Raw genomic sequence first — 26,369 nt, forward strand, 5'->3', positions numbered from 1 at the left:
TTCATACCCCCAGTAAAGGCTCTGCTAAGTCCTGCGGTTAGGACTTCCGAATACCCTGAGAGAAGCGGGGAGGAGGATGAGCAGGGAGATGCTAACTCTCTGCGGTAGGAAGCAGGCATCATTGGCTGTTTGTCTGGTCTGTCCTCACACAAATGCAGACGCTGGTCCCAGGGCCTAGAGAAGACCCCTGGCCTTGTGTGGCTCCAGGCCCCATTGAAATAGTTCCTGAAGGGCTAGGGGCAGCTGGCACCCCAATTCCTCCAGTGTGGGCTTGGGGTCCCCCACCACCAGCAGAGTAGATCGGATGCCACGGGGATGCCTGTAATGAGGGATGCTTGTAAATAACACTACTAACAGTCCCATCAGGGAGGCCACGATAACTCTTGTGCCAGTGGAGGGACAGCAGCTGTCATGCTCCTGTGCCATCAGCTTTCCGGCACCATCTCCAATCTTCTCTGAGAAGTGGCTGCCATCACTGGCCTTTTGGAAAGGCCCACAAGTTGGCCAAAGCCTAGCAGCTAGTAGATCTTGGAGCCAATATTCAAATTAGAGCTTAAGACGCCCTCTGGCAGGATGATGGGGTGCGGTGGGGCCTGAGGCACAGGTAGGGAATGGGACTTATGGGAGGCTGCTTAGCATGGCTCCCTTGGGAAGAAAGCGATACGGGCCCCAGCTGGCAGAGAGGAGGGAGGAGTTTATTTATCTGAAAAGGGAGAGGGGCAGGTCAGGCAGGGGTGGGCGGGTCAGGGCAGGGAGATGTCCTCCAGCTTCTGGTCCAGCGTCTTGAGGTCATCCAGGAAGCGGGTCGGGGTGAGGATGTGCGAGGAGCCTGGCAGGAGGGCAGGGCTGGGGTAGCTGCCTCGGCACGACACCCCCCAGCTGGGGTCCTCGGGAAACCAGGCCCTGACTCTACGGGACTCAGAAGTCTCACCCCTTGGAGACACAGGGGTCCACTCCCAGGTAACCCCTTCCCTGGGAAGCTGAGCCCTGGCGCCTCGGGTGTCCGGCCACTGCCTCTCAGCCAGGGCTCCCAGACACCAGCCCTGCAGAGGTTGCATGCTCTGGGGACCCAGAAGACACAGAGCTGTTGGTCCCCCAGGGACCCACACATGGGGAGTCATGCTCCCGGCCCCGCCCCAGCCCAGGGACCCCAGTCCTGGTCACTCACCGATGAGCACCTCCCACTTGCCATCAGTGGCCCTGGTCACCTCGTAGGCAGCCCTCATCTCAGACATCGCAACACCACCCATGATGTAGACGATAAGCCGGGGCCCTGCCCTTGCCTCCACGCCCGCCTTGTTCTTGTGCCAGTGGCCGAAGCGGGCACTGGGGTGGGGGGGCAGGCAGAGGTCAGGCCAGGCAGCAGGACCCCCCCACACCCACCCACACAGGCCTCACCTCCCATGGGGCCTGGGCATGGGTGGGGGCGCCCTGCAACCCACCTGACAGCAGCCTGGGAGCTGGATGTGGGGGCAGGGTCAGACACGAAGGGCCACAGCTTTCGGTCCAGCCGATCCTCCACGGCATCCTAGGACCGAAGAGGGAGGCTGAGGAGAGGAGCCCAGGCAATGGGGCCCAGGGTCTGGAGGCCCCTCCATTGGGTGTGTTCTTGGGCCAAGATCCCAGTGGACAGCAGCCACCATCTGCATCTCCAGCCCCTGGTGACTCAGGACCCCAGGCCCCTCGACACTTAAGGACTCTGCTCCTGCTCAGCTCTGCAGGGACCCAGGAGTCTGAGCCTCCCCCCTCCTCAGGGACCCAGGAGTCCAGGCATCCCGGGTCCATGGGGATAAGGGGGCCAAGGTCACTGGCCTCCAAGCAGGCAGAGGTGCCAGGACTCCACACAGACAGCAGAAAGCCAGGAAGTTGGGTCCCTGGCCTGGTCCTTTTTACTGCTGCTGCTTTTGGCTCCCAGGATGGGCAGGGGCTGGCATGAGGAAGACAAATGGGGACCCAGGGAGCTTTCTGGGAGGGGGCAAAAGAAGAGAATAGAGAGGGACAGAGGAGGGGGCCAGCAAGTGGAGAGAAAATGAGGCTCCTCTACAAGGGAGCCCTCTGGCACCCCAATTCCTCCAGCATGGGCTTGGGATCCCCCACTCCTACGCAGAGCAGATCAGATGCCACAGGGATGCCCATAATGAAGGATTTTCCTTTAAGCCCTGGGGCTTAGGACCGTGTGCATGAAGGGAGCTGAATGCTCCCTGGACTAGGGCAGGACCTGGTGGGGGTGGGGGTGGGGGGATGTCAGGCCCCACCCCCCCCACCAGCAGTACCTCCATCACATCCTTGATGACCGGGGTCCAGCGGGACAGCTGATAGGTGGGCTCCGAGCGCTCCCTCCGCTCTAGCCGGCTTGACATCCCAGAGCCCTACAGATGGGAGGGACAGGGCCGGCGGGGGAATTGGGGAGAAGGAGGTGGGTCATGGGGCTGGGGGCTTGTCTGTCTTGGGGAGGTTGCAGACAAAGATGGAGAAAGGGAATGGAGAATCAGAAAAAAAGATAAAAAGAGGGAGGGAGGGAGGAGGGGAGAGCTAGAAAGAGAGAGGGAAGGGAAAATTAGAGGGAGAAAGAAATACAGTGAGACAGTGAGATAGAACAACAAGAAAGATAAGGACTAAGACAAAGATGAGGACAGAAGTGGGAGGACACAGAAAACAGGGGAACTGAGAGGCGGTGGACAGGGTGACAGAGTGAGGTCTGGGAGGGAGATGTAGGGGGACGGGCGAGGCAGGAACATGAGAGGCGTCCAGAGGTGGAGGCAGGGTCAGGGAGGTGGGACATGTGGACCAGAGAGGCCGAAGAGGCCAAGCAGAGATCTGAACACAGAAGGCTGCCGTGTGCATGCTGTCAGGCTGGTGACTCGGCTGTTTACCCCCCCGACTCAGACCACATGCCCCACGCTGCACCACCACCAGGACTAGGGCCTGACTACCCCTTGCCTCCCTGCTTATTGTGTGACCCACAGCTGGGGACAGCCCTGGTGCCCCCTGGTCCCCAGACCCTACTCAGGGCTCTCTGTCCTCCAAGAACCACATCACCCTGTGTATCCCAGCCCTGGTAAGGTGCCCTCCACCCTCCTAGTCACTGCCCCCTGACTCAGTATCCTCTTCCCAGGCACCTCCCATCCACCTTCCGCCCGGTCTCTGGCCCCATGCCAGCTCCCAGCATACCCCGGGGTTGGTGACGGTGCCCCCCAGCTGTTCCAGGTTCCGGATGAGGCTGCTGTGCGCCTGCACGTTGGCATGCTGGATCAGCTTGGCCAGGTTCTCCTCACTCACTCCTGGAGGATGGAGATGCAGGGCTGACACAGAGGGGACGCTCACAGGGTGGCGGTTGTGGAGTAGGGGGGTACAGCGGTGGTCATGTGTGCTTCTGGGTTAAGGGGGCTGGGGTGCTGTAGGGAGGTGCCAGGACCATGATGGGGGCGTCCTGCTGTTGGGACACCCTCAGGACCAGGGGACCCCCCCAAGGCTGGCACAAGGGAGATTCCTGACATTTGAACTCTGGATGGGAATCCCAGAGCGGGTGCTAGATTGAGGCGTCCTCTGGAATCAGTTGCTGGGGACAAATCTGGAGAAGTCATAGATCTGGGGGGGCCTCTTTGCCAATGGAGGCCAGTGGAAGGGGGCCCAGAGTCCATAGGGGTATCTGTGGGGGCTGGCAGGCCTGGGATGTGGGGGCATCCCAAGGACAAGGGAACTGTGGGGCTGAGAGATTCCCAGGATCACTGGAGACTCCGGTGAGTGGTGGTATACCAAGGCCCCCCTTGCCCCCACCCACCATTCCGTAGAAGGATGTAGAGCAACAGAACCCGGATCTTGTCATAGGCGGGCACCGCGGTGTCCAGCAGCACCGGCACGATCAGCTTCATGGCGTCTTTGATCTTCTCGCCCTCTGCGTCTGAGCCCATGGCCAAGTCCTGCGGGGCATGGGGGTCAGCCACTACGTGGGGAGGCGGGGCAGGGCAGGGACATCCCCAGGGGCCTTGGCAAGACCTTTGAGCTCCCCTTCATCCTAGTACCAGGTCTCTGAACGGTCTATGTAGGCTCCACCCACTGCAGCCCCAGCCTCCTCCCACAGGCCCCGCCCCTCACACAGACCACACCCCTCACAGGCCCCATCTCCCAAGGCTCTGCCCCAATCCCAGCCTCCTTCCCATAGGTTGCACCCCTCGCACAGGGCACATTTCTCCAAGATCCAGGCCACATCCCTGTCCCAGAGATGCCTCTCCACGTGCCCTGCCCCCACGGGCTCCGCCCCTCACCCAGGCCACACCCCTGCCCCGGGCTCACCCTACCTGCTCCACACTGCACAGCTTCTCCACGCAACCCTTGAAGTGCTTCATGCAGTCGTCGGCTAAATGCAGATGCGTAGAATACTACGGGGTAGGGGTAGGAGTTGGGGTAACAGAGACTGAGTGCAGGTGGAGACCAAGTGACAGGTGGAGAGGGGGAGGCTCCCCTCCCCCACTCACCTTGTTCAGCTCCTTCTGGTACTGCGGCATCTTTTTCAGGATGTGGGACAGGTCTTTGATGTTGGCCTGGGGACAGGGGTGGAGTGTGAAGGCAGGCCCTACCCACTAGAGGCCCCGCCCCAGGCTCGCCCCCCAGTCTGTGGGGAGAGCGGCTCTCCTCCCAAGCTGTCCAACCTGAGGCAGGCCCCGCACCCCACCTTGTCGGTGGTCATCCTCTTGCTCTCGCAGAATGTCCTCAGAAGCTCCGTGACCTTCCTGGAGGTGAAAGCGGGCAAGGGTGAGCTTGGGGGCTGATGCCAAGACTGCAGTTTGAGGGCAGAGTTGGGGTCACACAACCAGGGGATAGGAGCCCGGGGACACAGCCCATGGGCCAGCTCCCATGGGAGGGGAGTCCACCTGAGGGGTGCGGCTTGTAGAGGGGTGCTCACCCAGAGAGAAAGGCCAGGTACCGGGTCCAAAATGGGAGAGGCGGGGTGGGGACCGCGTGCGTAGGGCCCACCCCTGGGTGCCCACCACGTGCACGCACTTGGACACATCCGCGATGTGCATGTGCCGCAGCTCCACCCACAGGTCATCGTCCTCGTCCAGCAGCACGGCCTTCTCCTGGGTCTCGCTGAGCCCTGTGGCCTCATACCTGGGGAAGGTAGAGACACGAGGGTCAGGAGCACCGACCAAGGAAAACGGATACAGGTCCGCACTGACTACGGAGGGCGAGTTCCGGGCTCCGCCCACCTGTACGTGTCCTGCTCGATGTCCAGCAGGTCATAGGCCATGGCCTGGAACGTGAGCTCATGCAGCAGTGGGGACACGGGGTCGGCCGCCCGGTCCATGATTAGTAGCTGTGAGCGAGTTTTCTCAGGGCCCTGGGGTGGTTGCGGTGGGTAAGGATGAGGATACTGACCCTGACCCTGACCCTGGCTGGGGCCTCCCCTCACCTACCCCAGAGAGCCCCCTCACCTCGCCCAGACTGGGAGTGTCTGCCTTGAAGGCGTTCAGCTTAGCTAGGACGGCGTGGGCCAGCTGGGCCGTGTCCTCTGGGCCCCTGGGGGTGGGGTGGGCAGACATGGGGGCCTCAGGGTGGGGGTTGGGGAGGGCCAGGCACAGACTAGGGGTCAACGATGGGGTTAATTAAGGGGTTAAGGGGGGGAGTCAGGGACCAGGGTGAGGACCAGGGCTGAGGTCAGAAGACAGGTTAAAGGCTGGAAGCAGGACGGGGTCAAGGTCAAGGGGCAGCATCCGGGTGGGGTCCCCACTTGCGATAGCGGATGGCTGGGTACTCTTGCAGGGTGGCACACAGTGTAGCGATCTGCTGGGCCAGCACCTCGAGCTGCCGTGCCCGCTCGCCCGCCCGGAAGGGGCAGTAGAGATTGTAGGTGCTGTGGGGGGCATCCAGGGAGAACACCTGGGAGGACACAGGTGTCAGAACTGCCCAACTCCAGCGGGCACCACCTGCCACTCCCTGGGGCTTCCTCTGGTCTCTGGAGCCGGCTTTGCCATCCAGGGGACAGGCCTGGGGCAGCCTTCAACTACTGTCTAGTGGAGGAGACGGAGCAGTACCCCAGCCCCCTCCACCTTGGGTGGAGACGACTGTGCGGCGTGCTCTATGCTGCCTCCTACAGTTTCCCAGTGGGACAGAACTCCAGGTGCCAGAGCTCATTCTGGTCTGTGTTGGCTCCTTCCCTTTTTTTTTTTTTAAGTGTGTTTTTGTTTGTTTGTTTGTTTTGGTTTGGTTTGGTTTTAGTGGAGGTACTGGGGACTGAACCCAGGACCTCGTCCATGCCAAGCATGTGCTCTACCACTGAACTACTACCCTCCCCCTCCTTTTCTTTCTGATTCGGTGTCCCCTTTACTTGTCTCAGCATCTGTTTCTGAGGGAACCTGGGACATTTGGTGATGGACTGCCACTCCTGCCCAGGACTAGGCTGGGTTGTACCTGGGCCTCGCAGGGGAGGAAGGCAAGGTGGATCTCTTTCAGCGTCTTCACCACCTTCGCCAGACGGGAGCGGCCCAGCTCACTGAACAGGGGCTCAGGGCAGGCTGGGGTATGCAAGGGAGGGGTATCAGGCCAGAGCAGCCCCCCGCAACCCCTCGCGCTGACCCCCACAACCCCCGCTCTCCTCACTCACTGTCGGTGAAGAAGACGTGCGCGGCTTTGTAGGTGAAGGTTGGGGTCCCCCGGAAGTCTGCGATCAGGGCCTGCACCGACTGGGTAATGCAGATACTCTCCAGGCCTGGCCCGGTACCCCCAGACCGACCATCCCTTGCCCCAGCCTCCTGGCCGCTGCCTGTTACCCAGATACCCCAGACGTGCACAAAGGCACGCATGCACACACGCATGCGCACACACACCCGCTTGCATAGGCACCTTCTCCGTGGGGCTCAGCAGGTAAATGGCCTCCAGGCTGGGGATGGGTTCGCGCCGTTTGTTGATGTCCTCAACAACTAGTAGGAACAGAGGAAGGGGCACATGTGGATGGCGTTGGGGCCAGGGCACATGGGGAGTCTCAGACTCGGAGAGCTGGACACTTGGGAAGGAAGGTCGGATGCTGGTGGGGGGTGGAGGGGACACCGCACTCCCGGAGGGTCCTAAGCAGGAGGTGCACACTCAAGGGTCACACAGCTCAGAGCTACGTAGGCAGGGTTCTGCGCATTTGGGGTCCCATAGGCATAACCCCTGGGGGTCTCCCATAGAAAGTTACACATTCTAGGGGGTCGCACACTGAGTTCATTCTGGGAGTCCTACACCCAGTCCTTATACCCTGGGGTTCCACACACAGGAGCTGCACAGCTGGGGAGGATGACCCCTTAGGGAGTCCTGTGTGGGAAATATGCCAATCATGGGCTCCCAAATCAGGGCTGTCTGTGTAGGGAGCTGCGTCCTTGGGAGTTCTGAACAATTTGAGGGGATCCCACACTCAAGTCTCATCTGGGCAGCATCGGGTGGGGGTGTCCACTCACTGGTGATGCCCTCAGCCAAGATGTCTGACATCTTGCAGCAGGACGACAAGATGCGCATGCTTGGGTGGTCCATGATGAGCACCTGTGCAGACAGATGGATAGAAGGACTGGCGGACAGACAAGAGGTCGGGAGAAGCTGAAACTGCCCCTGAGGAAGGGCTGGGGCGGTGGGCAGTCCTGACAGCTTCAAGAGCAGGTTGAACGAGAGGACCCAGGACCCCTTCCCCACCCCACCGCATCCCAGACCCGCTCACCTGACCCCACCCCTGTGGACCAGTGGCCTCCTCGGGGAGCTGGAGGGAGTCCCACATTCAGGGCCCCCCACATGGGTTTGAACAAGGCGTTTTGTCTTGCCCCTACCTTCCACTCCCCATCCTTCTTGACACTCCGAATGACTCCGCTCAGAATTTCTGCAAGGAAGTGAGTAATGGGCTCAGGATGCTGGATCCCCCGGCCCCACCATGCCCCCAGACCTTCCGGGTCCTGAGCTGGATCTCCATCTTAACTCCCATTTACTCCTCCCCCTAGTCCTGTGAGGTAGCTCCTGGTGTCACCTCCAACTTATAGACAGGACACTGAGGTTCAGAGAGGAGAGATAAGTTACCTAAGCACCCTCAGCACCTAAGTGGCTGAGTTGCCTGGGGCATAAGTAGCCACAAGATAAATATGTTTTAGATAAATGAATACTTGGAAAGTCAGGACTCACATAACAGGTCTACTTGCCTCCAGAGCTGGGTTCTCCGCCTCCCTATCTGCTACTTGAGTTCTCCTGGTGGATTTCAGCCACACCCTCATTCCACCTCCATCAGTTTCCCCTAGCCTATAACGCCGGGCCCCTGGATCCCTGCTCTGAGGCATTCCTGACTGTGGTTAACCGGTCACCCAACTCCAGCCTCAGTTTCCTCATCTGTTAAAATGTAATCAGTGGTTCTCCCGTCTCCCTTTTAACCCTTGTGTGGGAGGCTCCTTTTTTTTAGTTAGGATGCTGGGGATCTGAGCCACATTCTGCCCCGCTTAGCAGAGGGAGGAGGCAGAAGGGACTGGGCAGCCCCGCCCAGCAAGTGTCCTGTCCATTGTTATCAGGACCGCCAGGGCGGAAGCAGCGGAGGCCGGAACTACTGGAGGTGGGGGAGGGGGCGACCTCCGTCCTTCCCCCAAGAACCAGGCTCGCCCGGCCTGGACGCCTGGGTCCTCAGGCTGCATGGTGCTCTTGGGGACCGGGCAAGCAGGAAGGCATCCCCAATCCTTGGACCCAGATAGGGGCCTGGACACGCCTCCTGAGCACTCTCATCACCTGGGGTCGCTCATCAGCGCAGCAGCCCGGCGCCAGTCCTTACTTACCACGGGGCCCCAAGTGTCCAGCCCCTCGGACTTTGCCCGGCTTAGAGACCCGGGAGTATGGGTGTCCAGCTGTGCTCTACCCCAGCAGACACCCTAGGGAGCCCAGGAGTTCGGGTCCCGGCGCTGGCTTGCGTCACCCTTAGTCTGATCCCCTTGGATCCCCGGTGTCCAGTCTCCCAACTTTGTTCCATTCCCTCGCTGGAGATCCGGGACGTCCAGCTGGGGCCACGTCCCCGCCTGCCTCCTCGAGGGTCAGGTGCCGACGCCCAGCCCAGTCCCCAGCTCCCCGCCGCCTGGGTCCCAGAGTCTGTGCGCCCCCGCCCCCCGCCCCCAGGGGCCGCAAGAGCCTGTCCCCGGGGCCGCACTCACTTTCCCCTACCACAGCCTTCAGCCCCGAGGGCGCCATCTTCCCCCAGGGGCGCCGCCGCTTCCGGGTCTGTCCCAAGGTTGGGGCGTGGCCCTGCACGTCATCCCTGTGGACCCCGCCCGGCGGGACCTGGCCCCGCCCCCTGCGCACCTGGCCCCGCCCCGCCGTCGGGTCTCGGGGAAGATGGGTTCCTCGCTGAGCCCACGGGCAGAGGCGTCCACGCAGAAGCGCAGGGAGCCGCCGGAGGGGCACACCCTGACGACAAGCTCACAGGCGTGAGCTCAGACAGACTTCCCTAGCTTGTGTGCAGCGAGAACGTGGGATCACAGGACAATAATAACCCCTTAATCCTCCCCAGGCATAGTCCCAACCCGCCAGAAGTTTCTGTGTTTGAAGGGTACTGTGTGTCCACCCGGAACCGCGGGGCCGCAAACCGGGACCCACTTACCTTCTGTATCCGAGTTTAGCAGCAGCAGCGGGCTTGAGCGACATTTGATAAACAGAGGCGGAGACCTGGAGGGTTGGGTTGGCGCTAAGCCGTCACCTACTGTGTGCCAAGGACCTGTTTCAGATTCGCCGTCTATCCTGCCAGAGACCCTGAAAGGGGGTGCAGGATAGACAATGAAACCGCGGCTCGGCCGGACCCTTGTTTGAGGCCACCTGCTGAGTAGGCCTATTGAGATTTGAAACACGAGTCTGTCCCGGGAGGTATGCTTGGCACTACCCTTCTGATACACACGTGGATTCAGTGGCATGCTCTTCCGCTTGCACGCGGGCGCGCGCGCACCCCCCCCCCCCAAGTCACACTCCACTGGAAATTTCAGGGCCTGCCCCTGCTGTGCGCCAGCAAAGGGCTGATACCTCTTCACATAGACCCAGACAGCAGAGCCCATACAAATGAGGTCCTGGATTTAAAGTGTGACGCACATGCGCGAATGCAGACTCCCGAACTGGTTCAGTCCTGAACTGATGCCTTTATTTGGCCGCATTTATTAAGAGTCGGCCAGATGCCACTTAATGGGACAGGCATGGAACCCAAGAGAGTGAATAAAACCAGAAAGCCTGCCAGACAGCACTTAAAGTTGAATGGAGGAGATGGGGACAGAAATTATCAATTATGCCATAAGAAAATAAACAGTAACCTGACAGCAAGTGCCGCTGGGGAAGGGGGGAGCTTTATGGGGGGTAGTACCAGAGGGGTACCCTGAGGGGTGGCCTTGAGGCTTAATCCTGAACAACACCAAGAAGCAACCATGTGGAGAGAAGCAGGGGATGAGGTCAGAGGAGCGCTTGGAGTGAGGTGAGGGTGGGGAAGGGGGGCCGGCAGGACGTGAGGTGGGAGGGGCTGCAGAGGTCAGACCTCAGTGGAACGTGGTAGGACTAACCCAGCCTAATTTACCTGGGATTGGGAAGTTCCCGGGACCCAGGACTTTCAGCGCTAATACTGAGACAGTCCAGGGCAAATCAGGATGGCTGGTCCCCGTAGGTAGGAGTTTGGGGTTTTCTTTCCTTTTTCCTTTTCTTTGTTTCTGTTTCTTTCTTTCTCTCTTTCTCCCCCTCCCTCCCTCCTTTCCTCTCTTTCTGTCTCTTTCATGGCTTGATTGAGACATAATTCACATGGTGTACAACTCGCCCACTCTGAGAGAGTACAATTCAATGGTTTTTAGCATATTCACAGTTGTACATCCATCACCAGTCAATTTTAGAACATTCCCATTATCTCAAGGTGTTCAGGTTTTCTCCTGAGGACAATGGGGGCCAAGGGAGAGTTCTGAGCGGGGGAAGGAGGGGACCCCTGCAGCCCCTGGGGGCACAGATGGATTGCAGGGGCAAAGGGGGAAGCTGGGTGACCCTGAGGAAGCCAGGACCCCCTCTAGCTTTTCAGCCTGTCTCCTAGTGGTGAGAATCTGTAGGGTCTACTGCCCCTCACTGTACTCAGTGAGGGTGACCGGGGTCTACCGCTGTTATGGGCTAAAGGGTGCTCTGCCCACCTGCTGGGGGAAAATGTATATTCAAGCCGTAACGCCCAGTACCTTAGGAGGTGCTTTTATTTGGAAATAAGGTCATTGCAGGCACAATTAGTAAAGATGAGGTCGTACTGCAGTGGGGTGAGTCCCTAACGCAATACAAGTGGTACCCATGTCTGTGACAGCTGCATGAAGACAAGGACACGGGGGAACGTCTGTGATGACAGAGGTAGAGACTGAAGTCCTACCACTGCAAGCCAAGGAACACCAAGGTCTGCCCGCAACCACTAGAACCCGGGGAGAGGCAAGGAGAGCTCCTCTCCTCCAGGTTGTAGGAGCACAACCCCGCCGACACCTTGATCCCAGACTTCTGGCTTCCAGGACTGTATGACAATAAATGTATGTTGCTCTAAGCGACCCAGTTTGTGATGCTTTGTTAAGGCAGCTCAGGAAACTCATTCACCCATGGAGGAGCGTGGCATCAGAGTCTTGGGGCCATGGAGAAGGTGTGAATGTGGGCTCTGGATGGAGGACGGCTGCCTGGGGAGGAGGACCAAGTTTTGCACTTGAGCAGGGGTGGTGATGGTGTGGCCTGTTGATTCTGAGAAGAAACTCTAACTGGTTTCCAGAAAGGCATCTTAGGGAGGGATGGGGTGCAGGGGGTCCTCCCAGCAGCATCTTCTCCCGGGGCACTGTGGGGGACACCACAGCTGCTTGGGGGAGGGAGCAGGGGCTTTCCTCCTTGCCTCCTGTCCCCTCGCTGGACTGGGGTGACAGATCAGAAAAGACAGCTCAACTTGGCATTGGTGATGGAGAGACAGGAGTCCCAGAACTTCTTGTCTTGGGGCCTGGAAGGGGAGCCAGAGCCAGGGACAGTGAGTAGAGGAAGGGGTGGAAGTAGGCTAGCTGGTGGCACTGCAGGAGCCCTGCGACCCAGCTTCCTCTTCTCCCACCACCTGCAGATGGTAACTGTGTTTCCAGCAGATACGGATGGGCAAGACGGGAGGTGGCAGCAGGAACACCCTACACTGTTTCCCAATGGTGGGCTGCAGAGCTCACCTGAGCTGCCCTACTGACCTGTCCTCTCCCTGCCCTGCCCAGCCAACCCAAGCTCCCCGCTGTGGGGACACTGCTCTGGTGGACCGCTGCACCCCACTTGAAAGTCCTTACGGCCCAGTGAGTCCTGTTGGGCCAGCAAGGTCCAAACCCAGGTCACCCTGCCTCCTACCTCAACGGCCGCCCCGGCATCACGCTGCAAAAACAATTATCTGGATCATCTTTATGGGGCTTAAGCTTGGGTGGGAGCAGATGGGGCATGAGCTGCGGATTTGGGGTTGGGTATCTGCTCCCCCCGCCCACACCCCAGTCTCCTAAAAAGCCTTCTCTGTCACGGGGCCGGGGCAGAGGCCAGCAGAGACAGGGACAGGGCCCAGGGGAGGGGAGCACGGACCATGATGGACCAGGAAGAGGAGGATGGGGGCTCGGCTGCCTGCGACAAGGTAAGCAGGCCCTGCCCCCACACCGCCTCCAACTCAAGGGCCCATGAATGACACGACTAATTAGTCTGTATGGCACCTAATTAGCAAGGGGGTCTCCTGGGACCCCTGACCCAATTGCTGCTCAAGATGGTGCAGGTGGTGGGAGGGTCCGGGGGTCTATAACCCAAACCCAGGGCAAGGGTCAGGGTTCTCAGCGCCGACCCGGTGAGGTGGGGGATGCTGGGATTCGGGAGCGGCCTCTGGAACGTTCCCCTGGCTCGCATCCCAGCCCCCAGGCCACCAGGCGGTCAGGCCCTAATCTAGGACGGCAGGATGCTGGCCCGGGCACCTCTCCCTTGAGGCAGCATCACGTGAAGTGGCCCTGCTGGAAGGGTCCCTGGGCTGGGGTTGGGAAGGAGACTTGTCTCATTCAGAGCAGCTCTGCAGAGCAGCACATTGGAGGGGACCATGGTGAGCGCCACGGAGGAAGGCAGGGCAGGCCCGGGGTCAGGTGGCAGCCGGCTGGTGAGGAGGGGAGTGGAGGGGTCTCCCAGCTGACGGGCCAGCTGGACTGAGTCTGTCTGTCCCCCAGGCAGGCTCCCCGGACCAGGAGGGCTTCTTCAACTTGCTGAGCCACGTGCAGGGCGGCCGGATGGAAGAGCAGCGCTGCTCACTGCAGGCGGGGCCGGGCCCAACCTCCGAGAGTGGTGAGACTGGGCAGGGGGTGTAGGGCAGCGGGTGTGATGTCTGAGGGGTGTGAATGGGCACGAGGCAAGGGGCTACCTGGGGGACCTATGGGTGAGAGTCAGAAAGTGAGCAGGTAAGTGAAGAGAGATGCCTGTGGGTCTGGGAGCCTGGGGGTTAGCGGGAGAGACAAGCATGCTTCCTGGAGGATGTGAGTTGGGGTGGAGGGGTGGGTTGGGGGCTTCAGCCTGGCTGTGTCCCCTGGAGCCTGAGTTCACCCCTGTGGCCTCTGCTCCATGCAGAGAGTGGCCCTGCCCCCGAGATGGATAGTCTCATGGACATGCTGGCCAGTACCCAGGGCCGCCGCATGGATGACCAGCGTGTGACAGTCAGTGCCCTGCCTGGCTTCCAGCCTTTGGGCCCCAAGGTAAGTGATGGTCTGTGGGGGCTGTAGAGAGACCAGACAGGCTGAGCCCTCTCACCCTGCCTCCCACCCCCGGGCAGGAGTGCGTGGGGCCCCACCCCAACCTCTGTTCATCACATGTTCCTGGGAGCTGTGCCTGGAAGAAGCGCCCGCCCTGGGCCCCTGCTGGTCACAAGGCCGATCCAATACCCCAGCTCAGAGGGAGGACGAAGGCCCAGACAGGGCTGAGATGGGACCAAGGTCATGCAGGGGGCATGTAGAAGTCAAAGCCGTGGTGGGAACCCAATGGTCCTGCCCCCAAGTCTGAGAGCTTCAAGGAGGCCAGAGAGAATAGACACTCCCCCTTCCTGGGAAGACTCCCCTAGGGTGGAGGGACACATCTGTCACCACTGTGTCTATGTCACACGTACTCAACCACAGCTTGGGTTCTGACCAAGATCCCAGTGAGATCCCCAAGACCCACCAGCTTCCACCCAAATGCCACCCCAAATATTGAGTAACTACGAGACACAGAAGCTCAGGGATGGTGAGGGAAGATGGGGCAGGGCAGGGCGTGGGTGGCCACCTGCACCCTCCTTCCAATGTTTATGTCCCCTCTGACCAGTCCCTCCCTCTGCCTGACCCCGTCTTCATCCACAGGATGGAGCGCAGAAACGAGCCGGGACCCTCAGCCCCCAACCCCTCCTCACCCCTCAGGACCCGACTGCTCTCAGCTTCCGTCGGAACAGCAGCCCCCAGCCCCAGACACAAGCCCCCTGAGGGCCTGAGGCATCCTGGGCCCCACGTGGCCCCCGAAAGCAGACAATAAAACACTTCCACGAGTGACAAAAGAATTGTGTGTGTGTAATTTTGTGGGTGGAAGGGCTAGGACTCAGGCACTTGGAGGTCTCAGGAGCTCTGCTGGGCAGCACGAAGGAGCTTCTCCTCTCGCTGTTTCCGTATTCTCTCTTTGAATTCTTCTAGCTCTTGGCGCTGGGGAAGTGGGCGGGGTGGGAAGGAAGGAGGGGCATACACACCTCAGGGCCTGGACCTCTTTCCCACCACTCTACCCCCTAACCCCCAAGACCATGGCTTGAGCTCAGTGTCTACACTGTGCCAATTACAACCATTGTTCAAGTGAGAACAGCTTCAATCTTCAGGAAAAGGGTAATAAGAAACTCATGTGTCCCTCCACTGTCAGTTCTCTGTCCATGACTGAGGCTAAAATTTTCATTTGAGTCCACCATGGCCACAAGGTCCCAGGGCCCTGCATCCTCTGGTGGGAGGAAGACAATGTGGCTTACCTGGTCCTCCTTCTCAGGTGGCCACAGCTCCCTCTGTAGGGACAAAGTCACAGCTGGAGCCACAAGCTAGAAGCCTCCAGAGCCCTACACCCAGGGCAGGGTTAACCCATGGGAGGCAGACACTGGTCCCCAGCAAGTTGGTGCCCCATTCCCTCCCCAACCCCCTGGAATGAACCCATGACCACTCTCCCTGTGCCCACCTTGCGCTGTATGACATAGTGCTCAAACCACTCTGCCTGATTGGCAATCCAAAACATAGCCACAGGGAAGGTGAGGTAGACGGTCATCTGGAAGGGCAGGGGCAAGATGAGCAAAGCCAGGAATTACTCCCCCTCTCACCCTGTGCAGAGGTTGCTCAAAGCCTGGAAGAGCATCCTCTGGCAGAGACCAGGGGTGCCTCCCCAGAACCCCTGCCAAGAACCCCACCAAGGGTACAGAAGCCACACACCTTAAAGTCTAGCCCCCATAATCCAAAAGCTCTTATTGCTAAAAGCCACCCCCTCCCCAAGTCTGGAAGGCTTCCTCTCAAAGAAGGACACACACACACACACACACGCACACTCACCAGCCCCAGGCGCACAAGAGCTCATACTACAATAAAGGTATCTCTTTGAAACCTCATTATCCCACCCTCCAGTCAGATCCTGGAGCAACCCCAGATCCAGAAGGCCTCATTCTTCAGTCTACTGTCCTAAGCCTAGGAGTCTGCCTATCAAAGAGACGCACACACAGTGTAAGTCCAAGAGCTCCCCCAGGGTCTGAAGGCTTCCTCCTTAGAGCCCCCTTCCCAGATCACCCCTCTCGGAGGGCTTTCCTCACATCAGCCTTCTCAGAGCCCCGAACCCAACCCCCCCCCCCCGAGTTTCCAACCATAAAAGTTCCCTTTCAAATCTCAGGAGCTTTCGTCCCAGAACGCCCTCTCTCCGAGGCCCCACTTTTCAGAGCCTCTTCCTCCTCCTCCAGAAAAACCCGGCGCCAGCCGTCCAACCACTCGGGTGCTCACTGACCCGAAACACCTCCAGCTTCACCCCCATCTTGCTCCTCCGAGGCTTCAACGCCGCTTCCGCCCAAAGCCAACCAAGCAGCAACACAGCAGCTCATTGGGAGTCCGAGGGCTCCACTGCTGAACCTGATTGGTCCGAGGAGCTACAGAGTAACGTCATCATCGGGCGCTTCTCTGCCTCCGGTATCTGGCAAAAGTCAACAACGCAGGCCGCGCAGTCGGGAAGGGTTCAGCCAATAGGAAATGAGTCTAGCTTGAGAAGGCGGGCCTTCAGCCTAGACGTCATTATCACGCGACTCCTGCCCGTACCTGGAGAGCCAGGAAAATGGTGGTGATGGCGCGACAGTCAAGGCCCGAGCGGCCGGACCTTGTCTTCGTGAGTCCGCGGCGGCGTTGAGGGTGGCCCGCGTCGGGGCATCGGGGCCTGGGTGCCTTGAGGGGATGGAGCCTGGTCTCCCGGGGGATCTAGGCCAAAGCTGCGTTGGCATGAGAGCAGCGGGACCCTTACGGGCCAGAGACGCGAACTAAGCTGGTCAAGAGCAAAGGTCTGGTGTCGGAGCTTAGGTGGCCTGAGTAAAGAGCTGCTGTCGACGTTAAGGGCTTGGCGTCCTGGGCCTGGGGCGGAGATGGGAACGCGAAGGGAGTAGGAGGGAAAGGAGACATGCGTATCTAAATCTTGAGAGGCCTGGTGTTTGAAGTAAAGGCCTGGTGACCAGTGTAGGGCTCTGGTTTCAGTGGTAAAGTCTTGGTGTGTTAGGTAACGGTCTCGGTCTGGTCCTGAGCGTTATAGTTTCCGGGATAAAGGCTTCGTATCCGGGCGAGGGGAACCCTGGAGTCAGAAGTAGAGACCTGGTGATGTGGAGCTGATCAGGCGATGGCCAGTGGAATCCTGAAAAGTCAAAGACTTGGTGTTTGGATTAGAGACCTGACATCTTTGCTAGATTCTTGGCGTCTAGAGTTAAAGGCTGAGCCTTTTGTTCACACCTTTCCTTCTGAGATAAGGGTCTAGCTTCTGAGTCCTGCGGCAGAGTTGAGCTAGACTCTGGCTAGTGGGAGCCGGAAGTCCCAGAGGTCTGGTGTCTGGGAAGAGGCACGTTGTGAGGAGGAAAGGCTTGGTGTCTAGGGCAGAGGCCTGGCGTCGGACCAGGGTGTTAGTGTCTAAAAAGTGGTGGTCTAGGTCAGAGAGGTGGTAGCTTGATTCTGAGGGCCAGAATAGTGATGTTTGGGTGACAGTCCCATGTCGGCTTAGGACCCTGTGACTGAGGAGTCTGATGATCTGGGTCAGATTGTAGGCAGTAGAATTCTGAGGGGTAGAAGTCTAGACCAGAGTCCTGGTATCTGGGCGTCTGGTGACCAGGCTCCAACTGTGGGGAATGGGATCTGGGACATGGGTAGAAGTCTGGAGTTTGGAGCTGAATGGTGCCGGGCTCAGGCTCTGAGGGCAGGTCTGTCTTTTCTCCACACCCCGGCCCTGGCAGGAGGAAGAGGACCTTCCCTATGAGGAGGAAATCATGCGGAACCAGTTCTCCGTCAAATGCTGGCTCCGCTACATCGAGTTCAAACAGGGTGCCCCGAAGCCCAGGCTCAATCAGCTGTATGAACGGGCACTAAAGCTGCTGCCCTGCAGGTGGGAATGGCGACAGCTGCCCTGCCCGCTTCAGCCCCACCCCGCTTTGCCCAGTCATACCAGAACCAGCTAGTAGAAGTAGGATCCAGATGATTGCTATGTGTTACATCACCGAATATACGTCCTGTGATGAGTTCACATTTTCCCTGATGTCCCAAACCTGTCCCCCCATCACAGAGACTTGTCACCCCTCCCCAGGCCCCTTCTCCCAGCACTTGCCTCATGGGGCAGGGTTCTGGGGTCCATAAAGCTGACCATTCATTGTCCACCTGTCCCCCAGCTACAAACTCTGGTACCGATACCTGAAGGCACGCCGGGCACAGGTGAAGCATCGCTGTGTGACTGACCCCGCCTATGAAGATGTCAACAACTGCCATGAGAGGGCATTTGTATTCATGCACAAGGTGTGGGTGAGGTGTGGCTGGGCCAGGGGATGAGTGGGGAGGCAGACAGAGCAAGGGGTTGGAGTCCTGTTGCCTCTGCTCATACAAGGTTGAGCTGGACTTAGTTCCAGTGGGGCAGGGGTTCTGGGTCCCACTGCAGTGGACATCTGGTGTCTTTGTGGCCCAGCTGTGGTGCCAGCAGCTCCAACCCTGCCTCTCCCCACACCTCCAGATGCCACGGCTGTGGCTAGATTATTGCCAATTCCTGATGGACCAGGGACGCATCACGCACACCCGCCGCACTTTTGACCGTGCGCTCCGGGCATTGCCCATCACACAGCACTCTCGTATTTGGCCCCTTTACCTGCGCTTCCTGCGCTCACACCCTCTGCCGGAGACTGCTGTGCGGGGCTACCGACGCTTCCTCAAGGTAAGCCCCCGAGAGGATGAGGTGAGGCTCAGGAACTTGGGCCAGCTCCCAGGTCAAGACTTTCCAAAAACTGGCTCGTTGGGACACTAGCCCCATGAGGGATGTCCCCTAACAGACAGGATATGGGAACAAGGCTCTCTGAGACAGACAGGCTTTTGTTTGTGAGTTACTTGTTTATTCTCCAGATAGTTTGCTAACACCTGCTCCATGGTCGTCTTGGCAAAAAGCTGTGCACGATCTGACTGCGTAAACCAGAGTAAAACTGCAACATGGGAGGGCAAGGAAGAGGAGATGTAGACTAAGGGAAAGCATGACAGGTGGGGCTGAGAGTTGAGATCCAGACAATGTGAGGGTGCTGTGCAGTTTTCCCTAACTTAACAACGTTTGTTATGCATTGTGAAATCCTTTGCACAGTGCTGTTTGGGTAGGACACTTGTGATGAAATCAAGGCCTGTCCTGTGCCGGCTGGACCACAGGTGTATAAGCCAGACCAGTTGGTGCTGGGGCTGGAGCATTGGGGCCCAGGCTGGACAAGTATGGCTAAGGCTGGGTCTGCAGGGCTAGCTCTTGCCCAGGAAGTGGTGATTGGCTAATAGGAGGCCGGGAGTGGGAGGGGACACAGTGGTATGTCCCCGTGGCCCCGCTGATGGCTGTTGGGTGGGTTGGTGCCCAGCTGAGCCCCGAGAGCGCTGAGGAGTACATTGAATACCTCAAGTCGAGTGACCGGCTGGACGAGGCGGCACAGCGCCTGGCCACTGTGGTCAATGATGAGCGCTTCGTGTCCAAGGCCGGCAAGTCCAACTACCAGGTGGGCCTTGGGGTGACGGCCGGGCGGGAGGGCTCACTCCCTCGAGCTGTGGCTGACAGTCCTCCCTGCCCCCTGCAGCTGTGGCACGAGCTCTGCGACCTCATCTCCCGGAATCCAGACAAGGTGCAGTCACTCAGCGTGGACGCCATTATCCGCGGGGGCCTCACCCGCTTCACCGACCAGCTGGGCAAGCTCTGGTGCTCGCTGGCCGACTACTATATCCGCAGCGGTCACTTTGAGAAGGTACTCGGGCCCCCGGGGTTCTGCGGCTGGGGCGGGGCCTCCCTCCTTTCTGCTCGTATGCTGGACATGTGCTGCTCAGAGTTGCCTTCCTGGAGGCGGAGGGGAGACAGCCCCGCCAGCAAGCACACCCACCTTAGGTCATCTGGACCTGGGTCTCCCTGGCTGTGGCCTCAGACCCACTTTAGCTTGAGTGTCCTCGTTGGCAAAAGGATGGTGTCAGTCGCTCCCTTACCTCCCAGGACTCAGGCACTGAGTGGGTGTCTGGTGTGAGGGTCACTCCTGAGGTGCTGATGTTACTGTCAGTGTCTGTGTTGGCTTGTTCTCATCATCAGGCAGTGGCGAGCAAGCTTGGGAGCTGGGGGGGCGGATTCCAGAAGTCTCTGGAAGGTTGCTGCCAGGTTGGGGGGTGGGAGGGGCGGGGAAACGGAGGCTGTCAGGGCTGGAGCAGACTGAGAGGAAGGAGCTGTATTTGGGGCCCAGAGAGGGCGGTGAAGGACTGGGTAAGGGGGAGCCCTGCAGGCCTAGGAGGGGGCCAGCTGTGTCCCATCATGGGGAGCCCACCAGCCAGCCGTGAGCAGGACAGAGGCATGACCAGGTGTGCAGTTTACAAAGACTCTTCAGGCCAACACTTTAAGCAGAATGCACAGGCCAAGGCCGGCAGTAAGAGACTGGCCAGGGGCCTGCTGGAACCAGCTGTCAAGTGGGGACTGAGGGGCAGGGCCAGTTGGGACAGGGGTGGAGTGATGGCCCCTCTTGTTGGGGACACTTGTCATCCCTGCCAGCGCATGTCCTCTCATATGGCCTGTCCCCTTGGGTTGGGGTGGGGGAAGCAGTGATGGGAGAATGTTAGCTGGAGAAGGGGGTCCATCAGGGATGAGGGATACTTCGTGGCAATAATTGAGCCCTCCAGTGTCACTAATATCAGGAAATGCAAATCAAAACTACAATGAGGTATCACCTCACACAGGTCATAGTGGCCATCAGTAAAAAGTCCATAAAATGTTGAGTGCTAGAGAGGGTTGGGGGACAAGGCAGCCCTCCTACACTGCCAGTGGGAATGTCATTTGGTGCAGCCACTATGCAAAGCAGTGTAGAGTTTCCTTAAAAAATTAAAAATAGACTTACCATATGATCCAGCAATCCCACTTCTGGGCATATATCCAGAGAAACTCTTAATTCGAAAAGATACATGCACCCCAATGCTCATAGCAGCCCTATTTACAATAGCCAAGATATGGAAGCAACCTAAATGTCCATCAACAGATGACTGGATAAAGAAATTGTGTGTATATACAATGGAATACTCAGCTGTAAAAAAAGAAATAATACCATTTGTAGCAACATGGATGGACCTAGAGATTATCATACTAAGTCAGACAGAGAAAAGATAAAACCTTGTGATATCACTTATATGTGGAATCTTTAGAGAAATGATACAAATGAACTTATTTGTGAAACATAAACAGATTTACAGGCATGGGAAGCAAACTTATGGTTACCAAAGGGAAAAGTGATGGAGAAGGGATAAATCAGGAGTTTGGAATTAGCAGATACAAAGTACTGTATATAAAATAGATTAACAATAAGGTCTTACTGTTTAGCACAGGGAACTACATTCAATGTCTCGTAATAACCTATAATGAAGAAGAACGTGAAGGATATACATATATATGACTGAGTTACCACCCTGGACACCAGAAACTAACACCACATTGTGAATCAAGTATACTTCAATTAAAAAAGTAGTGAAAGTAGTCATAATTGAGCCCTCCATGGCAACCTGAGGTTAGGGTCCCTGCACGGTGGCAGGTCAGTGGGTGGCAGGCCCTTTCTGCATCTCACTCGAGTCCCACGGTGACTGCAGAAGGGGCTGTCGCTCTCAGTTTACTGATGAGCTGAGGCCCCCAGATCACTCCAGCAGGGAAGGGGCGGGTAGGGCTCCTGCCGGGGGCCATATGCTGCAGAAGCTGGGCAGGCCCCAGGGAAAGGCCCTGCAGGGCTTCCACTTTGGGGCTATTGCCAAGGACAGTGCTGCTGGATGCCCTGTGTCCATGTGGTACGCACACGTGCCTCTCCCCCGCCGGCTTTTTCCTGACAGCCCTCCCTGTCCCCTCAGGCTCGGGATGTGTATGAGGAAGCCATCCGGACGGTGATGACCGTGCGGGACTTCACCCAGGTGTTTGACAGCTATGCCCAGTTTGAGGAGAGCATGATCGCGGCGAAGATGGAGACTGCCTCGGAGCTGGGGCGGGAGGAGGAGGGTGAGCAGGAGGGTGGGCCGTAGGGGTCGGGGGAGGCCAGAGTGGCTGGCCAGGGGAGACCTGGGTCTCCGGGTCAGTTAGAGGCCATCAGGGAGGGAGCCTGAATGGACGGTGCGGGTGGGGCCCTGGCGAGTTGACACGACTGGGGACACATCTCAGGCTTGGGCTGGACCCTGGTAGGAAGTGGTGGCCCAGGCCAGAGCTTGACAAGGAAGGAAGGCTGAGGGGAATGAGGGTTGCTGGAGGGGTTTCCAGAGTAGCTGAGGCCAGGGGCAAGTGTTTGGTCAGGATAGCCCTGGGGCAACTCAGTTGGTGCCTGAGGGGAGGGAGTGCCGGGATGGACAGTGGGGGACCTGGGGGCAGGAAGAGAGAGAGCAGAGAGACGGAGGAGGCTGCACGCTGAGACCCTCCCGTCTGTTCCCGGCCCTCCCTGGGGGTCCCAGATGACGTGGACCTGGAGCTGCGCCTGGCCCGCTTCGAGCAGCTCATCAGCCGGCGGCCCCTGCTCCTCAACAGCGTCCTGCTGCGTCAGAACCCACACCACGTGCACGAGTGGCACAAGCGCGTGGCCCTGCACCAGGGCCGCCCCCGGGAGGTGCGTGACGGCCCACCCCTGAGCCGCATCCCCCTCCCCAGCTAGGGCCCCAGTCCCGCCTGACCCGGCCCCTCCTGTGCAGATCATCAACACGTACACGGAGGCCGTGCAGACGGTGGACCCCTTCAAGGCCACAGGCAAGCCCCACACGCTGTGGGTCGCGTTTGCCAAGTTTTATGAGGACAACGGGCAGCTGGATGACGTGAGTGCTGGGTGTGCATGTTGCCCGTGCGTGAATGCAGTTGCCTCCTCCGCAGAGCACTTGCCGGGGGGCAGGGTCTCAGCCTGGCCTCTGCCGCCCCGGCAGGCCCGCATCATCCTGGAGAAAGCCACCAAGGTGAGCTTCAAGCAGGTGGACGACCTAGCCAGCGTGTGGTGCGAGTGTGGCGAACTGGAGCTCCGGCACGAGAACTACGACCAGGCCCTGCGGCTGCTGCGGGTGAGCACAGGCCCAGGGTGGGGTGGGGTCCCCCTCGGGGTGTGCAGCTGGGGCCTGGACGCCCCAGAACACTTCCCCCTGCCGTCCCTGCAGAAGGCAACGGCGCTGCCTGCCCGCCGCGCCGAGTACTTCGACGGCTCGGAGCCCGTGCAGAACCGCGTGTACAAGTCTCTGAAGGTGTGGTCGATGCTGGCCGACCTGGAGGAGAGCCTCGGCACCTTCCAGGTGAGCCATGGGCCAGGAGGGGACCCCCGCCCGGGGTGGGGCCCCTGACTCAGCCCCAGGACATGCTGTGACCCGCCCCCTCCCGGCAGTCCACCAAGGCCGTGTATGACCGCATCCTGGACCTGCGCATCGCCACGCCCCAGATCGTCATCAACTACGCCATGTTCCTGGAGGAGCACAAGTACTTTGAGGAGAGCTTCAAGGTGAGGGGGTCCCGGGAGGCACTGTCCCCTACCCGGCACCTTGGGCACTGGGTTAGTCTGCTCAGACTGCTGTGGCGAAGTATCGCCAACCGGGTAGCTTGAACAACAGAGGTGGACTTTCCCGGTCCTGGAGGCAGGAGCCCGAGCTCCCAGTGTCGGCAGGGTTGGTCTCTCCTGAGATCTCTCTCCTTGGCTTATGAAGGCCGCCTTCCCTCTCATGGTCATCTCTGCGCATGTCTGGTGTTTCTCTGTGTGCCCAGACCTTCTCTTACAGGGATTACAGTTGTATTGGGACAGGGTTTACCCTGATGATCTCATTTTAATCTAGTTATCTCTTTAAAGACCTCATTTCCAATACAGCCTCATTCTGAGGTCCTGGGGTCAGGGCTTCAACACTAACTTGAGAGAACACAGGTCAGCCCGTCGCAGCCACAGTCTCTCCTGTGTCTGTGGGGTGGGGGTGGGGGTGCCATGTAGATGTGTGGGGGCTGTCCCTGCCCTGCTGCTCAGGTGATGGGATGCAGGCACGTGGTGTGTTTTATGTGTGCGTCTATGTGTCCACGTGGCGAGGCCCTGCACCGCTGCCCAAGGTTTTGGTCGTATGCATTTGGGGACTGGCATCTACACGGTCCAGGTGGTCGTACACATGTGTGTGTGCTGCCCCTTTGCCTGAGTGGGTGAACCTCTCCCAGGGCACTGGGCTCCAGTGTCTGCAGATCTGAGGATCCCCCCACTTCAGTCGTAATGTCACCTACTAGTGAGCCCTAGTCCAGCTGTCTTTGGGGTCCTTGCTGCTGAAGGGGGCTGGCAGGGAGCGAACAGACCTTCGTGGCTGTACCAGGACTGCATGACCATGACTGCAGGGAGGAGCCCGACGGGAGGAGTGGACAGGCAAGGGGCTGCTTACCGAGCCTGGAGGAGATGGGCAGTCTCCGGGCAGACAGGCTGCCAGAGGGTCTCCCCCTGTGGACTCGCACACAACTCCCCCTCTCCTGGCAGGCGTATGAGCGTGGCATTTCGCTGTTCAAGTGGCCCAACGTGTCTGACATCTGGAGCACCTACCTGACCAAATTCATTGCCCGCTACGGGGGCCGAAAGCTGGAGCGGGCACGGGACCTCTTTGAACAGGCACTGGACGGCTGCCCTCCCAAATACGCAAAGAGTGAGGAGGGCCAGGCCGGCTCGGCAGAGGGCGTGGGGGGTGGGGCGAGGCGGGCCCAGCCGTGACCTCCCGCAAGCCCCTGCCTGCGTCTTGTTCCATGGCAGCACTGTACCTGCTGTACGCGCAGCTGGAGGAGGAGTGGGGCCTGGCCCGGCACGCCATGGCTGTGTACGAGCGCGCCACCAGGGCCGTGGAGCCTGCCCAGCAGTACGACATGTTCAACATCTACATCAAGCGGGCGGCCGAGATCTACGGAGTCACCCACACCCGCAGCATCTATCAGAAGGCCATTGAGGTGCCCCCTACAAGGGGTGGGACGGGGTGCTGGGGGACCCTCGGGGAGAGAAGGGGTCCTGCTGGCAGGGGATCTGAGCACGCCCTGCGCACAGCGGCTGGGGGAGCCCGTCAGCCTGGAGACCAGCTCAGTGTTCTGGGAACCACCTGAGCTCCCCCAAAGGGGTGGCCCCTCCTGCCTCACATCGTGCCCCCACCCTCTGATTGCCCAGGTGCTGTCGGATGAGCATGCCCGGGAGATGTGCCTGCGGTTCGCTGACATGGAGTGCAAGCTCGGGGAGATCGACCGTGCCCGGGCCATCTACAGCTTCTGCTCGCAGATCTGTGACCCCCGGGTAGGGCCGGGCCGGGCCGGGCCAGCGGTGTGGGAGGTGCCGCTGAGCCGGCTGGCTCACGCCTGTTTTCCCACCGCCCCTCGGCAGACGACAGGGGCGTTCTGGCAGACGTGGAAGGACTTCGAGGTCCGGCACGGCAACGAGGACACCATCCGGGAGATGCTGCGCATCCGCCGCAGCGTGCAGGCCACTTACAACACGCAGGTCAACTTCATGGCCTCCCAGATGCTCAAGGTGTCGGGCAGCGCCACGGGCACTGGTGAGCTGCTGCGGCCCAGCAGTGGCCTCCTGGGTCTGGGTGCCTCGGGCACAGACTGGGGACACCCAGCAGCACCCAGAGTGAGGCAGGCGCATAAGGCAGTGGCCTGAGCGTGGCTGAGGACAGCCCAGCTGTGTGTCTGACCCCCATGCTTTCCCCAGTGTCCGACCTCGCCCCCGGGCAGAGTGGCATGGATGACATGAAGCTGCTGGAGCAGCGGGCCGAACAGCTGGCAGCCGAGGCCGAGCGTGACCAGCCCTCGCGGGCCCAGAGCAAGATCCTGTTTGTGAGGTGAGGGTGGGGGCCTGAGGCCTGGCAGGGCGCCAGCCTGCTCTTCTTCCTGGGTGGGTGGGGGGCAGCAGGGGAGGTGCAGGGAGGCTGTGGGGGTGCTGGGCCCAGCTGAGCAGTGTGGCTCTCTCCCCCGCCTGCCCCCCTGCCCCAGGAGCGACGCCTCCCGGGAGGAGCTGGCCGAGCTGGCGCAGCAGGCTAACCCGGAGGAGATAGAGCTGGGTGAGGACGAGGACGAGGACGAGATGGACCTGGAGCCCAACGGTAGGAGGCCAGGCAGCCAGGCAGGGTGGTGGGTGGAGGCAGGGGCGGGAGTGTGACCGTGTCCTCTTTGTCCTCTCCCCTAGAGGTGCGGCTGGAGCAGCAGAGCGTACCAGCCGCCGTGTTCGGGAGCCTGAAGGAAGACTGATTCCCACCGCCCCCCTCAGCCACCAGCCCCCCAACCCCCAATGAAGCTTGTTTGTACGTTAAGGTCTGAGCCTCCTTCCTGCTGCCCAGGTGCCTGCAGGGATCGCCTGCTCAGTGGCGCCCTGCACCCCCCCCCCCATTGGCTGGTGTGGGAGGTGGGGCAGCTGGGCTCCAGGCCAGAGCGCTCGCCCCACCCTCGCCCCGCAGAGCCAGTGCTGGACTCTGAGAGGCCAGCCTCTCTGCCGTCTGAGGCCCCGAGCCTGGTGGCGGCTCCACCTCCCTCCCTGTCAGCAGGTAGAGATACTGGGCTTCCCCACCACAAACCCTTTCTCCTTGGGCGAGGGCACCCACCTCCCCTCTGGAAGAGACTGATCTGAGGGCATCGGAGGCAGGCAGGCCCCGACCCGCTCCGCAGTCTTAGCAAGGCAT

General features: G+C 59.8%; 4 protein-coding genes across 6 annotated transcripts; 2 read left to right on the top strand and 2 right to left on the bottom strand.

Annotated features, from left to right (window-relative positions):
• Window positions 1-674: 674 nt before the first annotated feature.
• Window positions 675-9,911, bottom strand: STXBP2 (syntaxin binding protein 2). Of its 3 annotated transcripts, none has more exons than XM_010966803.3 (19): window positions 9,590-9,911; window positions 7,794-7,843; window positions 7,434-7,515; window positions 6,841-6,917; window positions 6,602-6,680; window positions 6,409-6,512; window positions 5,729-5,877; window positions 5,433-5,517; window positions 5,208-5,338; window positions 5,002-5,109; window positions 4,673-4,730; window positions 4,476-4,541; window positions 4,299-4,379; window positions 3,782-3,920; window positions 3,172-3,281; window positions 2,274-2,369; window positions 1,443-1,528; window positions 1,169-1,326; window positions 675-829 (listed from the first exon to the last, which is right to left on the bottom strand). In XM_010966803.3, exons 1-19 carry the CDS (start codon window positions 9,894-9,896, stop codon window positions 744-746), a joined length of 2,052 nt encoding a protein of 683 aa, XP_010965105.3. In that variant the 5' UTR covers window positions 9,897-9,911; the 3' UTR covers window positions 675-743. The 3 variants fall into 3 exon arrangements, with proteins under 3 accessions (XP_010965105.3, XP_074207011.1, XP_074207010.1); XM_074350910.1 differs by lacking the exon at window positions 9,590-9,911 and adding an exon at window positions 9,144-9,250; XM_074350909.1 differs by lacking the exon at window positions 675-829 and adding an exon at window positions 842-1,061.
• Window positions 9,912-12,930: 3,019 nt separating this feature from the next.
• PCP2 (Purkinje cell protein 2) lies at window positions 12,931-14,508 on the top strand. The gene is made up of 4 exons (XM_010966802.3): window positions 12,931-13,057; window positions 13,179-13,293; window positions 13,573-13,697; window positions 14,334-14,508. Exons 1-4 carry the CDS (start codon window positions 13,055-13,057, stop codon window positions 14,451-14,453), a joined length of 363 nt encoding a protein of 120 aa, XP_010965104.3. The 5' UTR covers window positions 12,931-13,054; the 3' UTR covers window positions 14,454-14,508.
• Window positions 14,509-14,516: 8 nt separating this feature from the next.
• Window positions 14,517-16,120, bottom strand: PET100 (PET100 cytochrome c oxidase chaperone). The gene is made up of 4 exons (XM_010966800.3): window positions 15,985-16,120; window positions 15,178-15,264; window positions 14,978-15,010; window positions 14,517-14,666 (listed from the first exon to the last, which is right to left on the bottom strand). Exons 1-4 carry the CDS (start codon window positions 16,009-16,011, stop codon window positions 14,583-14,585), a joined length of 231 nt encoding a protein of 76 aa, XP_010965102.1. The 5' UTR covers window positions 16,012-16,120; the 3' UTR covers window positions 14,517-14,582.
• An 83-nt stretch (window positions 16,121-16,203) lies between these two features.
• On the top strand, window positions 16,204-26,003 carry XAB2 (XPA binding protein 2). The gene is made up of 19 exons (XM_010966799.3): window positions 16,204-16,356; window positions 17,459-17,607; window positions 17,888-18,011; window positions 18,223-18,420; window positions 19,094-19,228; window positions 19,307-19,471; window positions 21,588-21,732; window positions 22,176-22,327; window positions 22,410-22,529; window positions 22,635-22,766; window positions 22,860-22,991; window positions 23,081-23,194; window positions 24,194-24,356; window positions 24,461-24,651; window positions 24,863-24,985; window positions 25,073-25,244; window positions 25,406-25,535; window positions 25,687-25,796; window positions 25,880-26,003. The coding sequence occupies exons 1-19, from the start codon at window positions 16,306-16,308 to the stop codon at window positions 25,939-25,941; spliced, it is 2,568 nt and encodes an 855-aa protein (XP_010965101.1). The 5' UTR covers window positions 16,204-16,305; the 3' UTR covers window positions 25,942-26,003.
• The last annotated feature ends 366 nt before the right edge of the window (window positions 26,004-26,369 follow it).

This window comes from Camelus bactrianus, chromosome 22, assembly GCF_048773025.1.
Source record: "Camelus bactrianus isolate YW-2024 breed Bactrian camel chromosome 22, ASM4877302v1, whole genome shotgun sequence".
Classification (NCBI taxonomy): domain Eukaryota; kingdom Metazoa; phylum Chordata; class Mammalia; order Artiodactyla; family Camelidae; genus Camelus; species Camelus bactrianus.

Bases quoted from the DNA above. Each gene is read 5' to 3' on its own strand.
- XAB2 (XM_010966799.3), top strand. From the start codon at position 16,306: ATGGTGGTGATGGCGCGACAGTCAAGGCCCGAGCGGCCGGACCTTGTC. The intron at 22,530-22,634 runs GTGAGTGCTGGG...CCGCCCCGGCAG, and splicing joins ACAACGGGCAGCTGGATGAC to GCCCGCATCATCCTGGAGAA. The intron at 24,357-24,460 runs GTGAGGAGGGCC...GTTCCATGGCAG, and splicing joins CCCTCCCAAATACGCAAAGA to CACTGTACCTGCTGTACGCG.
- PET100 (XM_010966800.3), bottom strand. From the start codon at position 16,011: ATGGGGGTGAAGCTGGAGGTGTTTCGG. The intron at 15,011-15,177 runs GTGGGCACAGGG...TTGTCCCTACAG, and splicing joins ACTATGTCATACAGCGCAAG to AGGGAGCTGTGGCCACCTGA. The intron at 14,667-14,977 runs GTAAGCCACATT...CCACTTCCCCAG, and splicing joins CACCTGAGAAGGAGGACCAG to CGCCAAGAGCTAGAAGAATT.
- STXBP2 (XM_010966803.3), bottom strand. From the start codon at position 9,896: ATGCCACTGAATCCACGTGTGTATCAGAAGGGTAGTGCCAAGCATACC. The intron at 5,110-5,207 runs GTGGGCGGAGCC...TACCTTCCCCAG, and splicing joins ATCGAGCAGGACACGTACAG to GTATGAGGCCACAGGGCTCA. The intron at 4,731-5,001 runs GTGCGTGCACGT...TTTCACCTCCAG, and splicing joins CACATCGCGGATGTGTCCAA to GAAGGTCACGGAGCTTCTGA.
- PCP2 (XM_010966802.3), top strand. The intron at 13,294-13,572 runs GTGAGACTGGGC...TGCTCCATGCAG, and splicing joins GGGCCCAACCTCCGAGAGTG to AGAGTGGCCCTGCCCCCGAG. The intron at 13,698-14,333 runs GTAAGTGATGGT...CTTCATCCACAG, and splicing joins TCCAGCCTTTGGGCCCCAAG to GATGGAGCGCAGAAACGAGC.